The 21,208-nt window shown below is 39.8% G+C and overlaps 1 protein-coding gene across 1 annotated transcript in view; it reads right to left on the reverse strand.

Moving 5' to 3' along the window:
- LOC116428515 (uncharacterized) overlaps positions 1-21,208 on the reverse strand; it is a 92,917-nt gene that overhangs the window by 13,361 nt on the left and 58,348 nt on the right. The window contains exons 3-10 of the mRNA XM_076371774.1: positions 19,506-20,877; positions 18,070-18,749; positions 17,016-17,072; positions 15,431-15,589; positions 8,940-10,310; positions 8,099-8,254; positions 3,419-4,213; positions 26-2,959 (exon numbers count right to left, since the gene is read on the reverse strand). Of these exons, the coding sequence (XP_076227889.1) occupies positions 26-2,959; positions 3,419-4,213; positions 8,099-8,254; positions 8,940-10,310; positions 15,431-15,589; positions 17,016-17,072; positions 18,070-18,749; positions 19,506-20,877 (7,524 nt within the window). The remainder of the gene's footprint in view (positions 1-25; positions 2,960-3,418; positions 4,214-8,098; positions 8,255-8,939; positions 10,311-15,430; positions 15,590-17,015; positions 17,073-18,069; positions 18,750-19,505; positions 20,878-21,208) is intronic.

Genomic DNA, 21,208 nt, shown 5'->3' on the forward strand with positions numbered 1-21,208 from the left:
GATGAACAGGTGGAATAAGAGATACCATTTCGTTGGTGCTCGGAACAGGGGTACCAAGTGGCCCCGTGAAACCGGGTCCACCTCCATTAGGTTCGACGATCGCGTCACCAGAAAAGCGAACATCAATGACGCCAGGGCTTGGGACGTTTCTCATCGGCTCAGGTATACGATTATTATTACAGCCCGGGCCTTGATACTGATTGTAAGTGCCTTGGTTAGCCTGGTTACAATATACTCTGGGTGGTGGCCTGTTAGTGGTAGTGGTAGTGCTAAGTGAGAACACAACCTCGACCGGGTTCCTAGGTGGATCCGGTATAATCGTTCCGTTCGGGAATTTCCGGACCAGCTTGCCATCCGGGAAGATACCGAATATCACGTACGGGCTGTCCACGTTCCTGGCATCGATCAGGTTGTCCTCCGGTCGCTTCCTCACGATCGTTTTGTTCGGGTAAATCCCGTAGATCAAGTAATCGCGAAGAGGTGCTCTGGTGGTGGAGCTAACACTGAAACGTGGAGCTGGTGTCAATCTGCTACCACCGAAACGACCAATATAGGGCGCTGTGGGAGGACTGGGAGGTCTAGTCGTTGTTGTCATCGGCATTCCAGGTGTTGTCTGAGGTGTACTGGTTTGGGTATCATTCATGGCAGTCGCATTTCCAGGTGCACCATCCATGGTCCCATTCGTCATCCCTTCAGCAGTTATTCGTGCCATTATGCTATCAGGTGTAACCGTGGTCGTTCCAGGTGCTTCGGTCTGCACAAGATTCTCGTTTATGTCGGCAGTAGTGACCGTCGTCTCGGACATCGGTGTGACAGTGAAGACATCCGTTCTGGCCGACATTGTAGTCGTAGTTCTAGGCGGTTCAGTCGATGTCGTTGTCTCAGTCGTCGGCGTCGCTGTCATGCTCGTCGTGGTCTCGACCGAAGCTGATGGGGTTGTAATGACAGAAGATGGGGGAGATGAGGAAGAGGATGGGGTGGTGATCGTGAGAGTGTTCTCGGTCGTTTGGCCGATCCCTGAACCTGCCGTCCCTTGGGCGGTTGCTGATGTCGTATCCTGGAAACGGGCAACAGTTGGAATTTCGTTCTCGAGGTTCGGGGTCGTTTGGGAGACATTTGTCGTTTCATCGGGCATATTAGTGGTAACCTCCGTTGCGGTTACTGCGGTAGATGTTAGAGGGGGCTGGTTAGTAGTAACCTCCGTGACATCCATTGTATTAACATTCAGCGACTGCGTGGTAGTCGGCACGCTGGCTGTAGAAGTGTCAGCCGTGCCAGCGACTAAGGATGTTAACTCCGTCGCAGCTTCCGTTGTTGTGTTAGTTTCAACATTTACGTCGCTAGATACATTCCGAACCAAGTCTGTAGTAGGCACCAGCGTGGTTTGCTCGGTGTTCGATTCAGACGATGTCGACGGTGTACTGGTAACCATATTTACACGGGAGAGGATACTTTCAGGGACCATAACCGTTGTAGTTACATTGGGCTCGTTAGTGCTATTGTCTATCATAGGCTGTGGTGTTACTGTTGAGGAATTGGTTAGTGGTGCCACGGTGTCTGTAGATGCGGTAGCTACTTCCGTTTGGGTCTCGGTCGTTGTGATCGGGTTAGATGACATTAAATCGTACGTGTTAGTCGTTAGCTCGATATTCGCAACTGTCGTATCCGAAGCTGGTGTGATTGTCTGTGATTGTGTCGTTGTGTCTGAGCCTGTTTCTGAATCTGACATTCTACTCGAGGGAGTAGTTTGCGGCCCGCTTTCTGTTGTTAACGAGAGAGTGGTGGACTCTACGCTTTCAGCGAGACGTCCTAACGGTGTGGTTTGGTTTGTCTGCGCAATTTCCACTTCATTGTCGGGTACGTTACTCTGGAGGGTTGTAGGGGACGCGTCTGAAGAACTTTCCGAAGGTGAACCAGTTGTAGTGGGTTCTACGGAATCCACTTCGTTTTGGGAGGGGTCAACGGAAAGAGTAGTTAAATCTGGCATGGCTACAGTAGTCGATGTTGACTCTACGGTTTCAGTCGTGACGTCTGGAGGAATCGACGACGATTCTATAGCTTGGGTAGTGTCTGGCGCACCCGTCGACGAATCGACTGTGTTATTCGGATTTTGAACAGACATCGATGCGTTGGTCTCATTCATCTGTTCCGTGAGAAGTGTCTTGGCAATGGACATTAATTCTGTTAGTAACGTGTCAGTGGTGGAAGCAACTACCTGCGAAGTAGTCACTTCTGTGTCTAATGGTGGACTAGTAGAGTTGTTTGAGTTGTCAACGGTAGTTGTTTGGGAGTCTTGTGTTGTTGTAATAATAGTAGTTGTTGTTGTTGGATTGGGTGTAGTCGTTACTGAATTGATTTGATCCTGCGTAGTCGTTCCTTGGGTGGTTACCACCGCGTTAGATTGTTCGGTTTCAGTCGTAGGTGACAAGGTAGTAACTGAACCTACTCCATTCTGCGTCGTGACTTCATCGGTAGTCGGTGTGTTCGGTTGGCCAGTTGTAACCTGTGACAAGGTGGTAGTTTCCAGATCTCTTTGCGTGGTGGTCGCATCTGTGCCCCTCAACTGTGCCAAAACCTCCAAAGAACTTTTCCTGCTTCCCACGTCCAATATCACATTCGATATTTCAGTGACAGGGGGAATCGTCGTGCTAATATCCCGAGGTGGTACCGTGGTAGTGTTCAAGGACGCTTGTAGACGAGACAGAATGTCTTGCGCGAAGTCAATGAACCTATTACGAAACGTGGACGCAACCGTCGCCGACGTAGTTGTCTCAACATCGACCAAATTATTCGACACAGTCTCCGTCGTCGAAGCTTCGGTTGTGCTAGCCTCAGTTGGTTGCGCCGAAGTCGCTTCTGACAGTTCTATGGTATTGCTCTCTGGATCCTCAGAAGTATTAATACTCGTGGCATCGCTGGTGCTCATCACGGTAGTTGATTCGACAGAATTCACCGTAGACTCCGTGGGTATCGTACTTGGCACCCTGCCATACAGTTCCGTGCTACTGTTCTCTAGCGTAGAGCCCGTGCTGGTAGGTGAATTCACGGAAGTCCTCGGAGTTGCAATATTTTCAAGCAATCTAGCTATAACCTCATTAGTGCTTACTGGAGGTCCAGTTGTTGGCGCGTCCATGGTACTCGGGGTCGACTCGGTAGTGGTTTGTTCAGGTGTGGGCGATGATGCTACAGTCGTGGAAGTTGTGGTGGACTGTTCGGTAGTTGTGGAAACCTGCTCGGTAGTGGAAGATGGCTCTGTGTTGGTTTGATCGGCATTGGAGGATGATACTGTACTTGTGGAGGCTTGTTCGGTTATGGAGGATAAGTCTCCAGCCGTGGATGGTTGTTCGGTAGTGGAGGATGATTCTGCAGCCGTGGATGGTTGTTCGGCAGTGGAGGATGATTCTGCAGCTGTGGAGGCTTGCTCGGTAGTGGAGGACAAGTCTCCAGCCGTGGATGCTTGTTCGGTAGTGGAGGATGATTCTGAAGCCGTGGATGCTTGTTCGGTAGTGGAGGATGATTCTACAGCCGTGGAGGCTTGCTCGGTAGTGGAGGACAACTCTGTAGCCGTGGATGCTTGTTCGGTAGTAGAGGATGATTCTGAAGCCGTGGATGCTTGTTCAGTAGTGGAGGATGATTCTGTAGCCGTGGAGGCTTGCTCGGTAGTAGAGGACGATTCTGTAGCCGCAGAGGCTTGTTCGGTATTGGAGGACGATTCTGTAGCCGTGGAAGCTTGTTCGGTAGTGGAGGATGATTCTGAAGCCGTGGATGCTTGTTCAGTAGTGGAGGATGATTCTGTACTCGTGGAGGCTTGTTCGGTAGTGGAGGACGATTCTGTACTCATGGAAGCTTGTTCGGTTGCCGAAGGGTTTTCAGGGGCTCCTGTGGTAACCATGGGGGTGGAGTTGGCCGTTTCTTCGGGTAATCTTGGGGTCATTGTGCTATCCTGAATAGTGGTTGTGTCTGGGGTCTGTGGGCTGGTGGTTGATACGGTAGGGCTTGTGGTGTCATTGTTAGGATTATTGTTGATGCCGTTAGCGACAGTGGCGTTAGAGTCTACCTGGGGAACCCCGCCAACTTGTTCTTGTCGCTGTACGCTCGAATTTCCCTGTAATTGTTCGTTTCTGATGCTAACTGATTCCAACGCCTGATAGAAGGTCAAGTATCGCGGTTCACCAGGGCTTGAGACATCGATCGGAGGGGCCGAACCGGAGTTCTAGAATCAGAAATTTAGTGCGTGCTGGGTGGTGCTGTACATGATACAGTGCCGAGTGATCTAAGGACAGCGGTCTTGTCCTATGTACACTTCCTATCTCGTCGGTGCGTCGATGGTCGGTGTATTTACACGGTTGAACTATGGATACGAAGTATATACACAGTGTTCGTTCTTAATATTTCAGAGCTTTATAGTTTTTTTTTTTGTGGATATATTGGAAGTGTCAATTCTTTGAATAAGGTATTCTGTTACTAATGACTTGAACTGAAAGATTATAGTTCTCTGTAAAAAGATGAATCGAAAATATAAAATAAAATGTCTCGTTTGATACTTGATTTTCGAAAAAGATCAAGTGCTTTACTTGCTGCTGACATATATGTATATGGCAGAATGTTTTCATTTAAGACGTCGTTTCCAAACAAGTCGAGTTTGAATTTGTTTTGTTCACATTTAGGTAAATGTTTGTTTGACGAATTTTTGATTGGAATTTTATCAAAAAGGAGGACCGAACGAACCAGTTTGATTCTATATTTTCGACATATATTTTCACATGGAATTGTCCACTTTACAATTGTAGCATCAAGTACAGAGTACCTTACATATTTACAATCTTAAACGTGATCTCGTAATTGAATGAGCATACACCATCTCTTGGTAGTCATATGAACTACGTGATGAAGAGGAAAAGCCGAGGCTGCCTTAATGTGTACCAAGAAATACGGAGTGAAGTAGCAGCGAGCTAGAAACTCGTTCTTCAGGCGAGGGATCGTTGATATTGGCAATAGAGACTGGTTGCCCGCTCACTTCGATTTTTTCAGCTTAATCGGAATTTCTCATAGCTGTTGATTCTCTCTCACAGAGGTCTCCAGCGATATGTTATTCATCAGTAAAATACTATGAAAATTGTTCATTTAGAACAAAATTCTCTATTTCAATATTTCAATACTAGTTACTTTATCAATTTTAACGGTAAATTAAACTGTTCGAAATGAACATCATCAATGAGATACATTGAACTGTACTATAATAAAGTGATAAATAGATAATTGTAATTGGTAATTATAATTGACTATTGTTTATTTGGATGAAGAGGATTGATGTCAAATTGCCAAAGGTACATTCATGACTTTAGATTGCTCACTGTTTCGCGCTCATTTGAAATAATCTCGATCCACCCACATGTCCTAGATGACTTTCAGGTAGTTTAAATGGATACATATTATGCAGCATCCACTTACTTTCACCCGTTACCGCCCGGAATACCGTGAAACCGAATGATCGCGAAAATGTACCCATGCAATCGGAATGCGACTCTGCTAGAAAGTAAGGTATCGATACGAAAAATATCAATGAAGAAATTAATTCACTTCACTGTGGCACGGTCACGTAACGTTTATTAAATGTACACAAGCTTGCTAGCATTGTAGTAACAAACGCATACATCGAGGACTTTCATTCACGAATCTGAACTGGGGAAATACACGATACTTATAATTTTATGGTAACATTATAGTTTCATTTAGCCTTGATCATTTGAACTGTTGATTTCCTAGATATTGTTAAATATTGTGAAATATTCATTTACGAATAAAATATTGAAATGTTGGTTTTTCAATACGTAAATGGATTTTTTGTTGTTGTATAGATGGAAACGAGTTTTCAAATGAAAGGTTGTCAAGAGTATTGGTTAATGCTCTTCAACGTACGTTTCTCTTCGTGTTATTAGTATCAAATTAATTAAGTTAATAAATTAATTAATATTAATTGGTTAAATTAATATTAAATAATCGTGACACTTCCTGTAAGGTGTACAAATTATCGTTGAAAAAAGAACGAACAACTGTGTATCACGTGCGATCCAGAAAGCAGTACATTTATTACCAAAAATATATATAATATTGTATAATACAGTATAGGTATTGGTTTATGTTGATAGTAACAACCTAAGTGTCTGAACATATTAGTACATATGAACCCATAGTAAAGATACCACAAATCACGAACTAGACGTTAATCACAAACTATTAGTTACGTATTTGTGTTTATTATTTTTTTTTTTTTTGCTTTTGTATGATTTATTGTCTGCTGTTATGAACGTAAACATTTGATATACTTCTAAACCCAGAATTATTCGCAACTACTAAGTTTATTGGGCGATCGATATTCGCGTTGGTACACTAGTATCTAAATATACTCATGTACATTTCCCTGTAAAATTAATAATTGTTGAAAATTATATACGATACATGTATATAGAACTATTTATATTAATAACTATTCGACAACGATGCATTCCTGAAATATTCATAGAAAAGAGAATTTAGAGAGATTAGTAGCATGTAGAACGATGTATAATTTGAATCATTAATTTAACGCAAATTATTCGTGTCTATGTCAATAGAATCGAGATTTCCTGATGTAGTTGCGATGACGCCAATGTGATCGGTCCAAGATGGCGGCGCGACTGCTTCGATCTCCTCGGATATCTTGGTGGTGTAAACCTTTGAAGCACACAAAAACGACCACACTGACTCACTGTTAGCTTCGACTTTCTTCTGCCACGTAATCTTACCTCCGTAATTAGCGACATCATCCATTTTTTTTCACGTGTTTGCCATTCGCAACTTTTAATAACGCATCACTTTTCTAACAAATTCATACTGCAATTTTCATTGTTGCCGTTTCCAATTTTCAATATGAAAATTTTGCAATACCAATTCAACATCCACCAATTTTGAATTGTGTTACTATCTTCAAATTTAATGCTGTGCATGAATAATACACTTTAATCCTGTTGACATTGATTCATTTAGAAATACGACAGTACGAAATTTTGCGAAAATATTAGCTCAATTTCGTCGCGAACTTCTTGATTAGGAATCTGAATCATAATTGATTGTGATAGTTTTATTATTAATTTTACTTAACCACTTGCGAATAAGTTTTGAGTCACGGTGTATAGGGTGTCTCAAACTTAAACAGCCGGTTTATGAAGGCTTAATCTATATTATTTAAGTTAGCTAATGCGGAAATTCCACTCCTTTATCTGATTAATAGAAAATACTACGCGTTAATTGATAGTTGTTAATAATTGAGAACAGCAGATCGGTAATTAGTATTTAAAAGTAGTGCTTCATGTCTAAGTTTGACAAATTACATGACTTGCAAGATCACAGTCTGTTATTTTTAAAATAAATGAACCGAAACGTACCGGCCTAAAGTTCAGCGGTAATAATATTACCCCGACAAGCTATTCGCAATAATAATAAGTTATAGCTCTCACAATTATACATGATTCAGCATAATATTCACAAAGTATTAAGAAGTTTCATAAATACTGTAAAAAATATTCATGCGAATACACTAAAAGTTACGTTTATATTTTACGTTTTAACGCGTAGTATTTCCCAAATTATATTTAAAAATTTTAAGCATAAACTGCTACTTGCCTCGTATTGATATTTTAACTACTGTTTCAGTTACGATTTTTTAAGAAAAAGTAGGTCCTTCGAAATTTCAAGGCGTATAGATCAAAAAGTTTAAAATAAATATCAAATAATCAATTTCTAATTAATGCACCGAGTTCTTTAAGTTATGGAATTTTATAAAAATCCAAGAATATACGAATAATGTGATCACTTTACGTAGGAGGTTACAATCCAAATAAAATCTAGAATTAACAGAAAGTAAATTTAACGATGAAATTACTTCGTACGTTTTTTATTACGTTTCTTATCAAACGTTTTATGTTTTGTACGTTTCATTAGCCAATTTTTGCTGGAATTGCATCTCATAGGGATATTTCTAGTATATTCTAAATTATTTATACACCTATCTACTTTATTAATAGATGTGATTATTAATATTCGATCGTAACGATCTTACCTCTACGGGAGTAACCGGGGTAGTGGACGAACTGGTGATCGATGGCACAGTGGGCTGATAAACGTTACTCGGTTTTCTGACAAACAATTCAGCGCCCTTGTATCTCGCACTGAATCGCGGTGGCGATCCATTCGGTGTGATCCTGGGACTTGAATTCTGTTGGGAGATAATGACAAAAATGTGAATAACTAAAATTAACAAGAAAACCAATTGATTCATTATGTTTCTTTTAAGATAATTTATACAGAGAAGGTCAATCACTTAGATTCAGATTTTGAAAAATAAAACGTACAAGGAAAATTACTATTAAAAACAAACCTTACGACTATTGTAAATTATTATTGAATTTTTTTTGCGCAAATCAATGTTTATCGAGATTAAGAACTTTCATATATGGATTACCTTTATATATATATATTTGTTTACATCTAACCACCTATTTCTTTGTAATTAATTATGCATGTTCAATTTTCAACAGATCCTCATAGATTTTTCTAAAATATAAAACCTTTAATATTTCACGTGAAGTTTAAGAAAAATCGATTTAAAAGTACAACAAATGTTTAATTATGAAGATATTTTGTATCTTACTCGTATTAACACTTTGCATTCTCAACAAATTCTCCGGACTCTCCTGAACAAAATTATAAACTACACAAAATCCACCGAGCACTTTAATGAATTATAACATCCGTTCTTCAAAAACTGTTCGTCACCTACTTCATCATAGAATTTAAAACAAAGACCATTCCGCATTCGCAGCTTCCAATATACAGTTCAACAAGCTAGAAACATATTATCCCACAAATAACTAAAAATATTTTCATCGTCGAATAATTACCGCAGTGTTGACGTTGCTGTAGGCAGCGGAGAACACGGGTGTTTTGTTACCGAGGGAGCTGAGCAACGGTGCCACCGTGCTCCTAAGTTGTTCCAGCAGCGTGCCATTTCCAATGATGAACGCGCTCCTGGTCGGGTTGAAGACATTCGTGTTACCACTGTCGCCGTTGCTGCTGCCGGTAATGCCAGTCGTCTGCTGCGCAGTGTCGTTCGCGATCATCAGGTTAACCTGTGGTTCCTGCGATACCGATGGAGAGGATGGCGTGGTGGTGTTCAGGCTAGCCAGGGACTGCGGCGATCGGGGCGTGATGGCGACTCCGGCACCGTCCACCTTCGTCGTTGTCTGTATCACGGTCGTCGGGACATCCGAGTGCCTCCTATAAGTAGCTGTCCTGGGTCGGAACTCTATCTTCTTGGTCTGCGTCGCTGGACTCTCAGTACTGATAGCTCTAACTTTATCTACAGTCTTCACAGCTGCCTTCTTTTTAGAGTATCTACTGGTAGCTGCGGGTAACTTCGTGGTACTAATTGCCTGGTACTCGGCCTTCTCCTCAGAACTCCTTTCCTTCGTCCTCTTACTGTAACGAGGTCGGAAAGTAGGCTTGGTCACACTTTCAACGAATTTCGCCTTTTTAGGAGCAATTTCTTCCTTCGATTCCTCCGCGAACTTCTGCCGCGAGCTCTGTTTAGCTCCTCGCGTGGTGGACTTCTTCGGCGCGATCGTTGCGGAAGTCAGATCAGATGGTTGGTCCTGGGTCTTTCTGTTGCGTGATTGGTACGCGTATACTTTCTTAGGTTTGAAGGTGGTAATGGTGTCGTTACTTTCTATCGCTGGGATTTTCGAGTTTTTGCGCGTATTCGACGTATCTTCCTTAGACTTTTTGCCACCCCTGCTGGAAAAGCGGATCCTAGTTGTGTCTAGGGTGGTCGCCGATGGTACTTCTTCCGAGGAAACGGTGACAGTGGGATTCGTTGGCTGGTACGATCTCGTGGTTTCCTCTACCCTTTCTTCGACCGAGATCGAAGTGACCATTCTCTCGGAAATGATTCGCCCTTTCTTCGAGTTGGACGGTCTAGCGGTAACCTTCGAGGGACCCTCGGAACTTTTCCTCGGCCGGTAAAGTTTCGGGGCTTTCTCGTCCTCCTGCGAGCTTCCCGTGGAAGCCCTGCGATCGAGCTTCGTGAACTTGGCGACCTTGGTCGCCTCGTCGGGCACCGGCTTGCCGGTCGGTTTCGGTTTGCTGAAAGAGGATGCCGTGGTTGCGTCGAGATCATTCTCCTCGATGTTCAACTCTGGCTTGACTAACCTCCTAGCCAGGTCCAGCTTCAGCTTCGATCTTTCGGCGAACAGAGCTGTCGAGGATTTCTTCACCTGAAAGGGGCGTTCAAAGAGCTCCGTTTTAAGATAGTGGGGAACCACCGCCGAGACTAAAGCCGGCTCCGGAAGCTCGAGCAGGGAGGGCTCTGTTAGTGTGCCACGGTCTCGACGAGGTCTCCGTCGACGGGAGGAGGCGTTCTCAAGGTCGCTCGCGAAGCTTACCACGCGCCGGTCAATAAATAATCGTACAGTGACCACGGGGACGGAAATCGTAACGATGGTATTTTCCTACATGAAGAATAGAAGCCTGAGGAAGCGCAGAAACGAGACGATCCATGCTGCCATTTGGCTCGTAACGAGCTCGAGCCACGATTTCACGGAACTGGACAACAACTGAAAGGTTTAATCACTGTTATCAGGGGGCGGGAGGAAGCTGTGATCGCGGCGGTGCGGAAGACTCATGTAACGACCAGGTGAAACGATCAACAGAGGAGACGGTGACATGGAAAACTAACGTTCGACAAGTAACAAGCCCGAGGCTGCCGAAGCGTTCTCTATTAATCGTAACTACAATGGTTATAGGCTACTGTGATGGATCGGTCTCGATCTTGTTCCCCACGTACTGGGGGCAAAAAAAAATATATATATGTATATACGTGTCGAAAAACTATTTGTCAGTCCTCAAAAGCGTCGATCAAGCGATTAGCTGCGGTGAAGAGGTGACATAATTGGGTTTTATTACGGAGAGAGCTGTGAACAGTCTTTTTCATCCTGGTAGAATCGATTCTAGGGCGAAAGGAAACCAGTTTACTGTTTACGGATTTCACGTGGCGTGGCTGTCGTGTTTTGTTATTCTATGTAGTATATTACGATGTTGCCTAATTACTAACGGCATCCGGAATTTGAAAATTATAGTATTTGAATAGGGGATGATTCGATAAGAGTGATGGACTTTCAAATAGCTTTAATCGTTTTCTCGCGAATTTTTCGCAAATGTTATCAGGTTTGATTAATTATTTTGAAGTGATATTAGAGTTTAAGAAAGTGTACCAATAATTGATAATATAATCACTTTCACTTTGAACTATGTTCTTATTTTTGTTCTATAAGTAACTAATAGATATTATTAAATATTACAAGGAAGTTACTAAATTTACTTGTTTATATATTGCTGATACTAGTTGCTGAGAAGTTAAAAAGAGTTAGGAATTTTTGATTACCCATTTTGAAACGGATGAATCAGGGAAAATCTATAAGAAACAATGTGTTGGGATTTAAGTTTTATGTTCGACGCGATTGATGTGGCAATCTGAGTGGTTATCCATAGAATGCAACATCAAGATTCCACTACGTTAAGTGAAAAATTTGCGGCAATAATCGGTAATCCATTGAGCAACTGAGAATGAGCATTCATTTAATTATTCGCTCTATTAACTCTGATTTATGTAATGAAGTTATATAATATTACATCCCACTTATAATGCAATAAAATACGTTTATAATGGAATAAATATTTCAGTCATATTTTACATCTTGTTTTATTCGAATTAAAATATTTGTCACTCTTATTGAAACATTCTTCACTAACATTGAAGAGACTAATTCACACGACTTTCTAAGTTGACTGACATTAACGAAATAATGCGAAATTTCGAACACAATGAAAGAAATAGAAATTCCTAACAGATGATGACATATTTAGACAGAAAGACATTATGCGCAATATTATGACGAAGAAGATGATATCCGAATTAGAAAAGTTTGCATATTTTTTGCTAAATGTCTTCATTTTTGTCTTTAATTGAAGAAGAGAAAAATTCACCGTAGGAAATCAATCTCCCTGCAATCACGAGGTGGAATGTCGTTTAATTTTACGTGATTTGGATAGAGATAAAGGCTACCATCCTCCTTCAAGACGGGCCACTCATCGACTTAGTGAAAAATCACCTTTCTCGTCCTCCCTTTCATTTCCTTTCCCTTCCGTCTTGAAAAATCTCGCCCCGGATGGTTCAACTATCACAGACCCCCTGTCCTCTGAGAAATGGGAGTACAGCACGTTCCATAAAAGATTTATCTACGTGCGATATTAGATATCTGATCCTCTGAACGCTTTAATACTTCTGAACCTATACATCACTTTAAGAAGAAAAGCACAGAAATTATGAATGAATCATAGAAGAAATGATTTTTTCAATAACAATATAATTCAGAATACACATCCAATTTCTTAATACTTTCACCGAAGTTCTATAATATACAAAAATGTGACTATTACAATTACACTTAATTTCCTTCAATTTCAAATTTACTTTCAGTCTCAAACTCTCAATAGATAAAAACAAATAAATTCATTCAAATCTTTAAAACACTGATAAAAGAATCATATAAAAGCATGTAGAAATACGACGATGATAACCAATTGAACGTTTATTATTAATAAATAATTAAACGACCGTATTTATCAATATGAACATTTTTTACATTTTGATTCAATTTTTTCATGATACACAGAGACGAAATAATCGCCTGACGAAAAAAATGCTCCCCTGCTTCACCTGTCGACTCCTCATCATCGCGTATAAACTCGAATGTCTTTCGTGACTACCGAATTCTATATATTCGAGATATCTTCGCGGTTCTGACATTAATACGGATCACAGGCAACTGTTAAGCGCGCCGCTAAAAATGAATAAAAACATATTACGTACAGGTAGGTCAAACAAGCCTTCACTTTCTCCGCGGAGATCCCGAAATAAAAGCAATCGAACGACAACCGAAAACCAGTTTACAGTCTCACACGTGAGCTCATAACTGGGCCTCCTCAATAAGTGAAACACTTGGGCGGTACAATAAACGGTACGCAGGACGGAGAGGTCGCATGAAATTTCTCCTATTAGATCTCCTGGCGTCCCGTTTTAGACCTTGAGAGAACTCCTCGTCGAGGATCCGTCGCTCCTCGTGTTAAGATATCGTTCAGTCCAGTCATGTTTGGAGATTGACGATATTGTCATAGGTGTATGTAGATCATGATGACATACTCGGATTTTTATAACAGAAGAATCTTAAAAATCGAATTTTGGTTTTCATGGTTCTTTCATGAGACGATATTACGCATGTTGCGAATGGCATTTGTAAAATATTAACTGTAGATACTCGATGATTTGTTTAGTTTCTCTTCGAGATACGCTGCGAATGTAAATTCACTTCAATAAAGTTAGGTTCTCGTTTAAGAACTACTTTTTGTTCATTCAAATTTTACTGCTGGTTTATGCAATACTGATAATCGTAGTGCAGAAGTAAATGCAGAAAAAGCTGGTCTCTGTGAATGGTTAATAATTGCTTGTTTGTTACACTGACATTGCATATTTTTCAAGAGTTTCGTTTTGTTTTTGGGAAGGAGAATTGTAGTGGGTTTATATTGGAGAATATTTCTAGAGAAGTTGGAAGGGAGTGCATGTAGATTTCAGCGTTCTTGAATAAACCGGTGCTTGTCATTAGTAACCTATAAGTGCAATCGGTCGAGTGTAATTAGATATGTTAGAAAGGTCACGACCGGTTGTAAAAATTGGGTCGTGATTTTGAAATCGTGCTGTGCACTTTTTAACCGGTTTATAGAAATATGTTTCTACCTTTTAATGTAGAATATGTTTTATTGATACTGGTTTTCGTGTGTATGTTAATGGAACACTTTTCTTGGTGAATATTTAATTACTTATGGCGCAATTTGTTTGATCTCTTCATAAACACGTGTGGTTTAATTATTAATATAATGCATATAGCTAAAATATAATTATAGGTCTTTCTATATAAATACTTTCAAATTTTTTACATAATTGCTGAATTTTCCATGGAATCAAATTTTTTATTTTTTGTAGACAAAATAATTTTGGCATTGAATTTAAATATTATATTTAACAATTACTTAACCGTTACTACAAATAGAAAGTACAATTTATTTAGCGCTATTGCATTTTTTATTTGTTTAAGCTTCGGTAACATGTAAAGTAATTACTTAAATATTCTATACAGAATTAGGTCATTTTAGGCAGTCTATGAAACGAAAACTTCAATTTATATTTCAATTAGTTATTATACGTGCCATAACTATATATTAGATGAAAAGAAATTATTTTCCTGAGAAGTGTGTTTAATCAAACCAAAATGTATTATAAGAATATTCGACTGTAAATCATTGGCTGTAGATCATTTTACAACGAAATATTCGCTTTGATACATTAACTAGGTTCCCCAATTAAATTTACATTCACAGCATATCTAAGAGGGACATATTTTTAATTGTTTATATGTTAAAAATTACCGAGTATCTGTATATCCAATCATTTTTAGTTATTTATATATTAAAAATTATCGAGTATCTGTATACCCAATCATTTTTAATCATTTATACATTAAAAATTATCGAGTATCTGTGTACCCAATCATTTTTAACCGTTTATATATTAAAAATTATCGAGTATCTCTACACAAAATATTTTACATATACCATCATCTCACAATAACCCAGCAAAATGAAAATCAGAAAATTAAGATTTCCCCGTCACAAGCATTCGAATCTCCAGATCGTTCGAATGGTACCCCATCCGACAAAACACCAACCACCAGAAAAGCTTTTCCGCCCGACTGCAAGTCTCTTTAATTGTTAATCGAGCATCATTGTCCAGTCTCGGTTGGTCGTCAATGATGTTAAAAGCAACAAATCGCATTCGTGACTCGTATCCTTCACCCAATTTCCGTTTTCTTCGACGCACAATCGTAGTATTTTATCCCGTATCAGATCGCACTATACGATTAAATCGAAACTTTCTCCTTCCCGTTTCAGAAGTTCCAGGAAATTACAGCATTTCCTATCTCTCGGATCACGCTGGTGATCCGTTTTATTAAATATCTTTAATACGTAGCCGTATCGCCAACGGACAAATGAAATTAGCGTACTACAATGGCCCCTGGCTCTGTTCTCGGAGCGGATACGTCGGGAAGTTCGGAAAAGCACGTCTCACTCGAAAGCTGCTAATAAACGACTATCGTATTCACTTAGCCGGTTTCGTTCAAGAAAAGCTGACGATGAATAAAAGCTCGGTTCACAAACGCAACGGACAAAGGAGGGGCAGATTGAAGCGGTCACGCGATAGAAATGATTTGCAGGTGGCTCTTACGCGTCGCAGTCCTGTGGCATTTAGCAACGTTAGAGGATTCACGATTAAACTTTGATCCGTGAAAACGAGATTTCCTGCGGCTGAGGTATCGAGGTCGTCAGGCTCAATCGCCTTCGAGTTGGTCCTCAAACGTCGACCGAAGAGATTCGTCTGTTGACCCTACACGAATTGCATCGATCTTGAATAAATTCATCACTTTTCCTATTGCTAACTTCTCAACGATAAGACATCGTTCCACATTCTTCGGAGGTATCGTGATAATATTTCGTCAATGTGTCGGATTGCGTATCGTGTGTTATGTATGTTGTTACGTGCATGCTGATCAAACTGTTTTTAGTCGCGTTATGTACGTTCTTCAACATTCGCTGTACCATTTTAATTGTGCAGAGTGTGCCGCCTAGGCTGATTAACTTAAGTTACTTGGTGACTGTTTGTTGCATGCGAAAATGTTTCGGAGGAAACTGAATTTATATAAATTTGAAAGTGGAATTATAGTATAATTGCTATATTGTAATTATTATATTATGATTACTATATTGCAATTACTATATTACTATATTACAAGTACTATATTGTAATTACTATAACACTATATTATAATTTTACTTATTTCGATTTTGCAAAGAGATACGAAGGTCGCCCTAAATTCTGTTGATTAAATTATATAACATTTGAACCTTTAATTCAGTTAATCATCAACCAGTTATTTCTTTAATGATTCTTGTTTTGAATATTTTCCATTACAATCAAAAAGTGCATTATTTCTGATCATTCCATTTGTCACATTTTTTTTTTTTAAATATTACGATAAATTTCATTTCTTCGGCATCCTCGAAGAAAGTAATCAAGGAAGTAATCACGTCAGTGAAAGCTGGAAAATAGGCCGTCTATGGTCCTTCACGTTGAAATTAATTAGGACCTTCGTAATATCGGATGTACTTGTGTATAACGTTCAACATTCGTGTCGCATGCCCGACAAACGAGAATTTATCTTATATTTTATTATTACCGAATTTCGTAATTAGGGAGATTTGTTACATTCACTTTCACCAATTTTAGTGTACGCAACAATAGCTTGGGGCATCTATTAAATATTATATGCATTTTTTCCTACCAAAACTTCCATTGTCTTTTAACAAAGATTGTTTTAGTGATTACCAGTCTTCAAACCCATGTAAGTTAATAATTTACCATGCAATCTATCAATTAAAAATTCAAATGCCACGTGTTCCACTTGAAAAACCTGAAACGACTCTCATACTTCGATAAAAGAGGAAAATATCAGAAGAGAACCACTTTTTCTTGCTAGACGTCTCCGTTGACGTAGTAAAACTGTTATTTGAAACATTTTCTCAGGTAAAAAACGGTTCGTAAGTAATTTAAAACGATCTAGTTAGGTGACTCACACTCTGCACATTCCGAAAGTGTCAGTGGTTATCGCTACGTATTAAGTATTGTTGTAATGTGAAGCCGAAGATTGTTCAACTAGAATAGAAGCATAGAAATGTTACAACCAATTAACAAGTAATATAGAAACTGATTTAGATGCTGTTAGCTGAGCTTGGTGATCGCTGTGAACTCTTACCTCTGAAGGTGATCTAGAAGTAGATTTCGGGGCTGATGTTTTGGTATTCGTAACCTTCTGAAATCATACTTTTCGGTTAGAATGCGAGTCCCTTTCTTTAATTGCGTATCGATCGATGCTATTACAGAAAAATTTGCATCGTAGCGTAACGTTTTCTCATTTGGAACTTTAATCGCACATAGTTTCCACTAAACGTAGTAATTTTAATTAGAATAATTTGCAATTAATTCGCTTCATCTTTCGTAACGATTAATTTCGTTAAAATTGAAATAAAAGCGAAAATCCACGAGTACAGTGAAAATAAAAAAAGACAAATGACAATTTCATATTCTAATTCTCGTGATCTTTGTATACAGATGTTTTTTATTTTTTTCGTCCTATATATAACAAACTTATATATGCAATATAAAAAAATGTACATAAACATTGTTCATTTTTACTTAAATTTACTGTTTCTAATCATTTTCAGTTCCATGGTGTAAATTGTGTACACACTTTCAGCTTACCAAACGAAGTGAAAGCAATTCAGATAATCAAGAATATCGAGTACAAGATTTATCCTTAACCCTTTGCACTCGAGAGGTGACTCTCAGTCACTACTTGATTTTATGCAGTAAAACTATGAAACTTGATATTTAATATTATGTAAATGTAAATTTAATATTATGAACTATGTAAATGCATCGGTGTGTAAAATATTGAGATAAAAAAGCTTTGTTTCTCACTTCACTTATGATTTCTCTTTGAGTTACTTTAAAAAAACATCGTCTCTGTCTAGTTAGAAAATATCACATACATCTAGCGAAATACTTCCAAGTGCAAAAGGTTAAATATTCCTAAATTCGAATTTAATATTCCAACATTCATTCGAACTTCAATACTCAAAACTCAAATAACCCTAATCAATTTTATTTAAACGCGGACCCACAAGGGAACAAACGTAGACTCTAAACCATTCGACAATTCTATAAAGAATATAACTAATCACTCTTCAATGCACCTATCAACATAGCAAATGAACCTACTGGAATCAGGCTTAAATTCAAAAACTCACCAGCTGGGACAATCTCGCTTTAAACTCGGGAGGGTAGTTGTCGCTTTCCTCAGACTCCGTTGACGCTTTGCTGAGTCCAAAAGACTTGTTGCCCCTCCTCGAGCTTTTCGTTGTTGCGGCCGACACTGTAGTACTTTCTTCGGTGCTTGCTTGTGGCTTCTTGAAGCTTCTCCTGGTGGAGCTTTCCACGGTTGACACAACTTCGGTGCTCGTCGATTGCTCGTTCGATGGGATCACTTCGTTCGTTTGCTCCCTTGGCGAGGGTAGCGCTGTCTTCGGAGGACTTTCGGAGTTGTTCGAGTAACCCGGTCGTCTTCTAAGTGTCCAGCCTGGATTACCATAGTGTGAATCGTTTTTTGACGAGCCAGGCTTCTTAGAGTCGCCAGCAGCGGTTGGTCCTTCCGTCGAAGGTTTGCGACCTCTAAATCCAAGGCCATGATTGAAGAAATCCTCTTTAAGCTGCGCTCGTCCTTGGTTTCCGCCCCTGCCACGTCCTCTATTTCGCCCTTCGGAAGCCGACGTGGTTGAAGATGGTCTGGCCGTGGTTGTCAGCGTTCTTGAGGTAACAGTAGTCGATGCTGTGGATCTATCTGTGCTGGTCAGAATTTCGGCGTCGGTAGAAGTTGTCAGAACTTCAGTGACGACCGATGTCTCCGGCGCAATTGTTGACGTGACATCTACTGTGGAATGAGAAACAGAGGACTTTAATTTGCCCTGTCATTTCTTTTCCAATTGCGCTTAACACTGTTATTTTATAATAAGAAAAAGAGAGAAATAATTTACTCTGAGGCATTGCAGTTAATAATAGAAGAATAATATTCAATTCGGACTTGGAAGAATTAAGTGACATTTATATTTGTTACATTCATAACTGTCTTTGTCTTGATACTAAAGACATGCATCCGCCAAAACATTTTAAGAATCATTGTACCTATTTGAAAAGTATCAACACAGTTCTTTTATCTTACATCTTAAACAGAATAAATAAATAAAACTCGTTATGTTGAGAAATTAAAATATTACGTTTAAATATTAATCATACAACGAACTCTATAGTTTACAGAGAACGATAACCATAACATTTAAACGATTATCAATCTCTAACTACACCCACGGTTTGAATAAAACATTAATGTTCCCATAATATCTACAAATGAATAAACTTCATATCGTAACGTAACAGTACAAATTCAGTGAAGTAATGTTTATTTTGTAATAAAGTTATTACTATTTAAAACGTGTCTATATTATTATATCTATTAAAAGTCAAGGAGGCGCGGAAAACAAATTTTTCAAGGAGGCGTCGTAGCATAAAAGTTGGAAACCACTGAACCACACATCATACTTAATTACAATAAGAAATTAAACGTCTATATTTACAATTATTCTCAGTAAAACAAAAAAACTAAATAGGTTTCTACATTTCAGTTACTCACCCGAAGCAACCGGAGTTGTCGCGTTCAATCTCCTACTCCTACCCCTACGTGTATCTTGATCCTGCCCACGACCTTCAACGGATCTCGCAGTGCTCTCAGGCACCCTAGATCTCCGCTCCCCTAGATTCCTATCCCCAGACGACTTCCGTTTAACTTCTTGCTCAGAAACCGTCGATGCACTGTTCACACTATTCTCGAAATTCCTATTCCTCAATCTAGACCTCGGCTCGCTCGCAGCGGCCTTCTTTCCTTCCGCAGCCCTCGAACGTTCTCTAGAAATCGCGTTCTTCTTCCAGCTAACGGTCTGCTCGCTGGTCTCCGTTGTGGCGTTGTCATTGAACTTGGAGGATCCTCTCCTTGAACTTCTACCGGTCGAATTAGAGTCGGAATTGTTAAATCGTCCTTGACCCTTCGATCTCTCTGATCCTCTTCTCGAGTTAACTCTAAGAGACTCCTTAGTGTCCGACCTTCTGCTGAACTCGGTCACCGACTGCCTCTGCGAGAAAGCTCCGACCGGCGTGGTGACATCAGTGCTAGGATTTTCAGTGCTCTCTACCGTCAAAGGAATGTCAACCCTGACACTCTCGGATTCCGAGAGGACAGTGTCTTGATTTTTCCGACTGATCGCGTTGCTCTCTCTGTTGCTCACTTTCGATCTGCCTGACCTAGTGCCTCTTTCGATCCTCTCTGTTGTTGATCGTCTTCCTCCAGATCTTTTCAACGAAACTGTCGTTGGATCGGCACCCTCAGAGTTTCTGTTGCTGTACCTTCTGGAGGTAGGTATTTGAGTCTTGAAATCTCTTGATGTAAACGTCGTCTGGATCTTCCTTCCGGTTCTGGATCTCGAGGATTCAGTGGTAGCAGTGAAAACTGAAGGTTCGTTGCCGTCTAATGTTTCAGTGACTTCGTAAGTACTGAACGTTCTTGTGAACGTTTTCCTGGATAATTCTACCGGAGGATTCGATAGAACGTTCCTGTCGTCGTTTGGTCGCGTTCCGTCGTTACTGTCCGATGAGTATCTCTTCCCGTTTCTCCTGTTGATCGTCGGCTCTCCTTTCTTGATTTCGTCGATGTTTTTACCTAAGGGTGATCTTCTGGAGCTGTTCGTTATTTCACCCGCAGTGGAGATGTTTCTTTCCGATGTTTTCGTTGTTCTGAAATTCGAGCGTTTACTCGACTCGAATTTCGTTTCCGTGTTGGAATGGTTTGTCCCTTCATCGCGCCTTTCGGTGAACTTCTTCGATTGCGTGGCCTTGTCCCTGGGGGATTTGGATCTTGAAAATGGGAGGCTGGTGGATGCTTCTTCTGGAGATTTACTGTTGAACCTCAGTGCCCCACGATCCCTGACGTTAGGGGTTTTATAATCGTCGACCTGAAATTTAATGAATATATATGATTATTATATGGTAATAAGTATGTACGATTGTGTCTATGTGTAATATACACGTGAATGGTTGCCTAGAAAAGTGGCCTATGTTACATTTCTTCAAAATTGAAAAATAAGAATGATAATTCAACACTTAAACAGTAATTTATTACTTATTACATATAGAATGTTGTTTTATAAATAATATCAGCGTTAATTATTCATATTGGAAAATAATGTGACAACCACATAACATAAAGTCGACTGAAATTTGCAACCTAAGCCCTTCTAAACAACTGTTCACGTATTACACATTACAGAATTATTATATAATAAT

Source organism: Nomia melanderi, chromosome 1 (assembly GCF_051020985.1).
Source record: "Nomia melanderi isolate GNS246 chromosome 1, iyNomMela1, whole genome shotgun sequence".
NCBI classification, from domain to species: Eukaryota; Metazoa; Arthropoda; class Insecta; order Hymenoptera; family Halictidae; genus Nomia; species Nomia melanderi.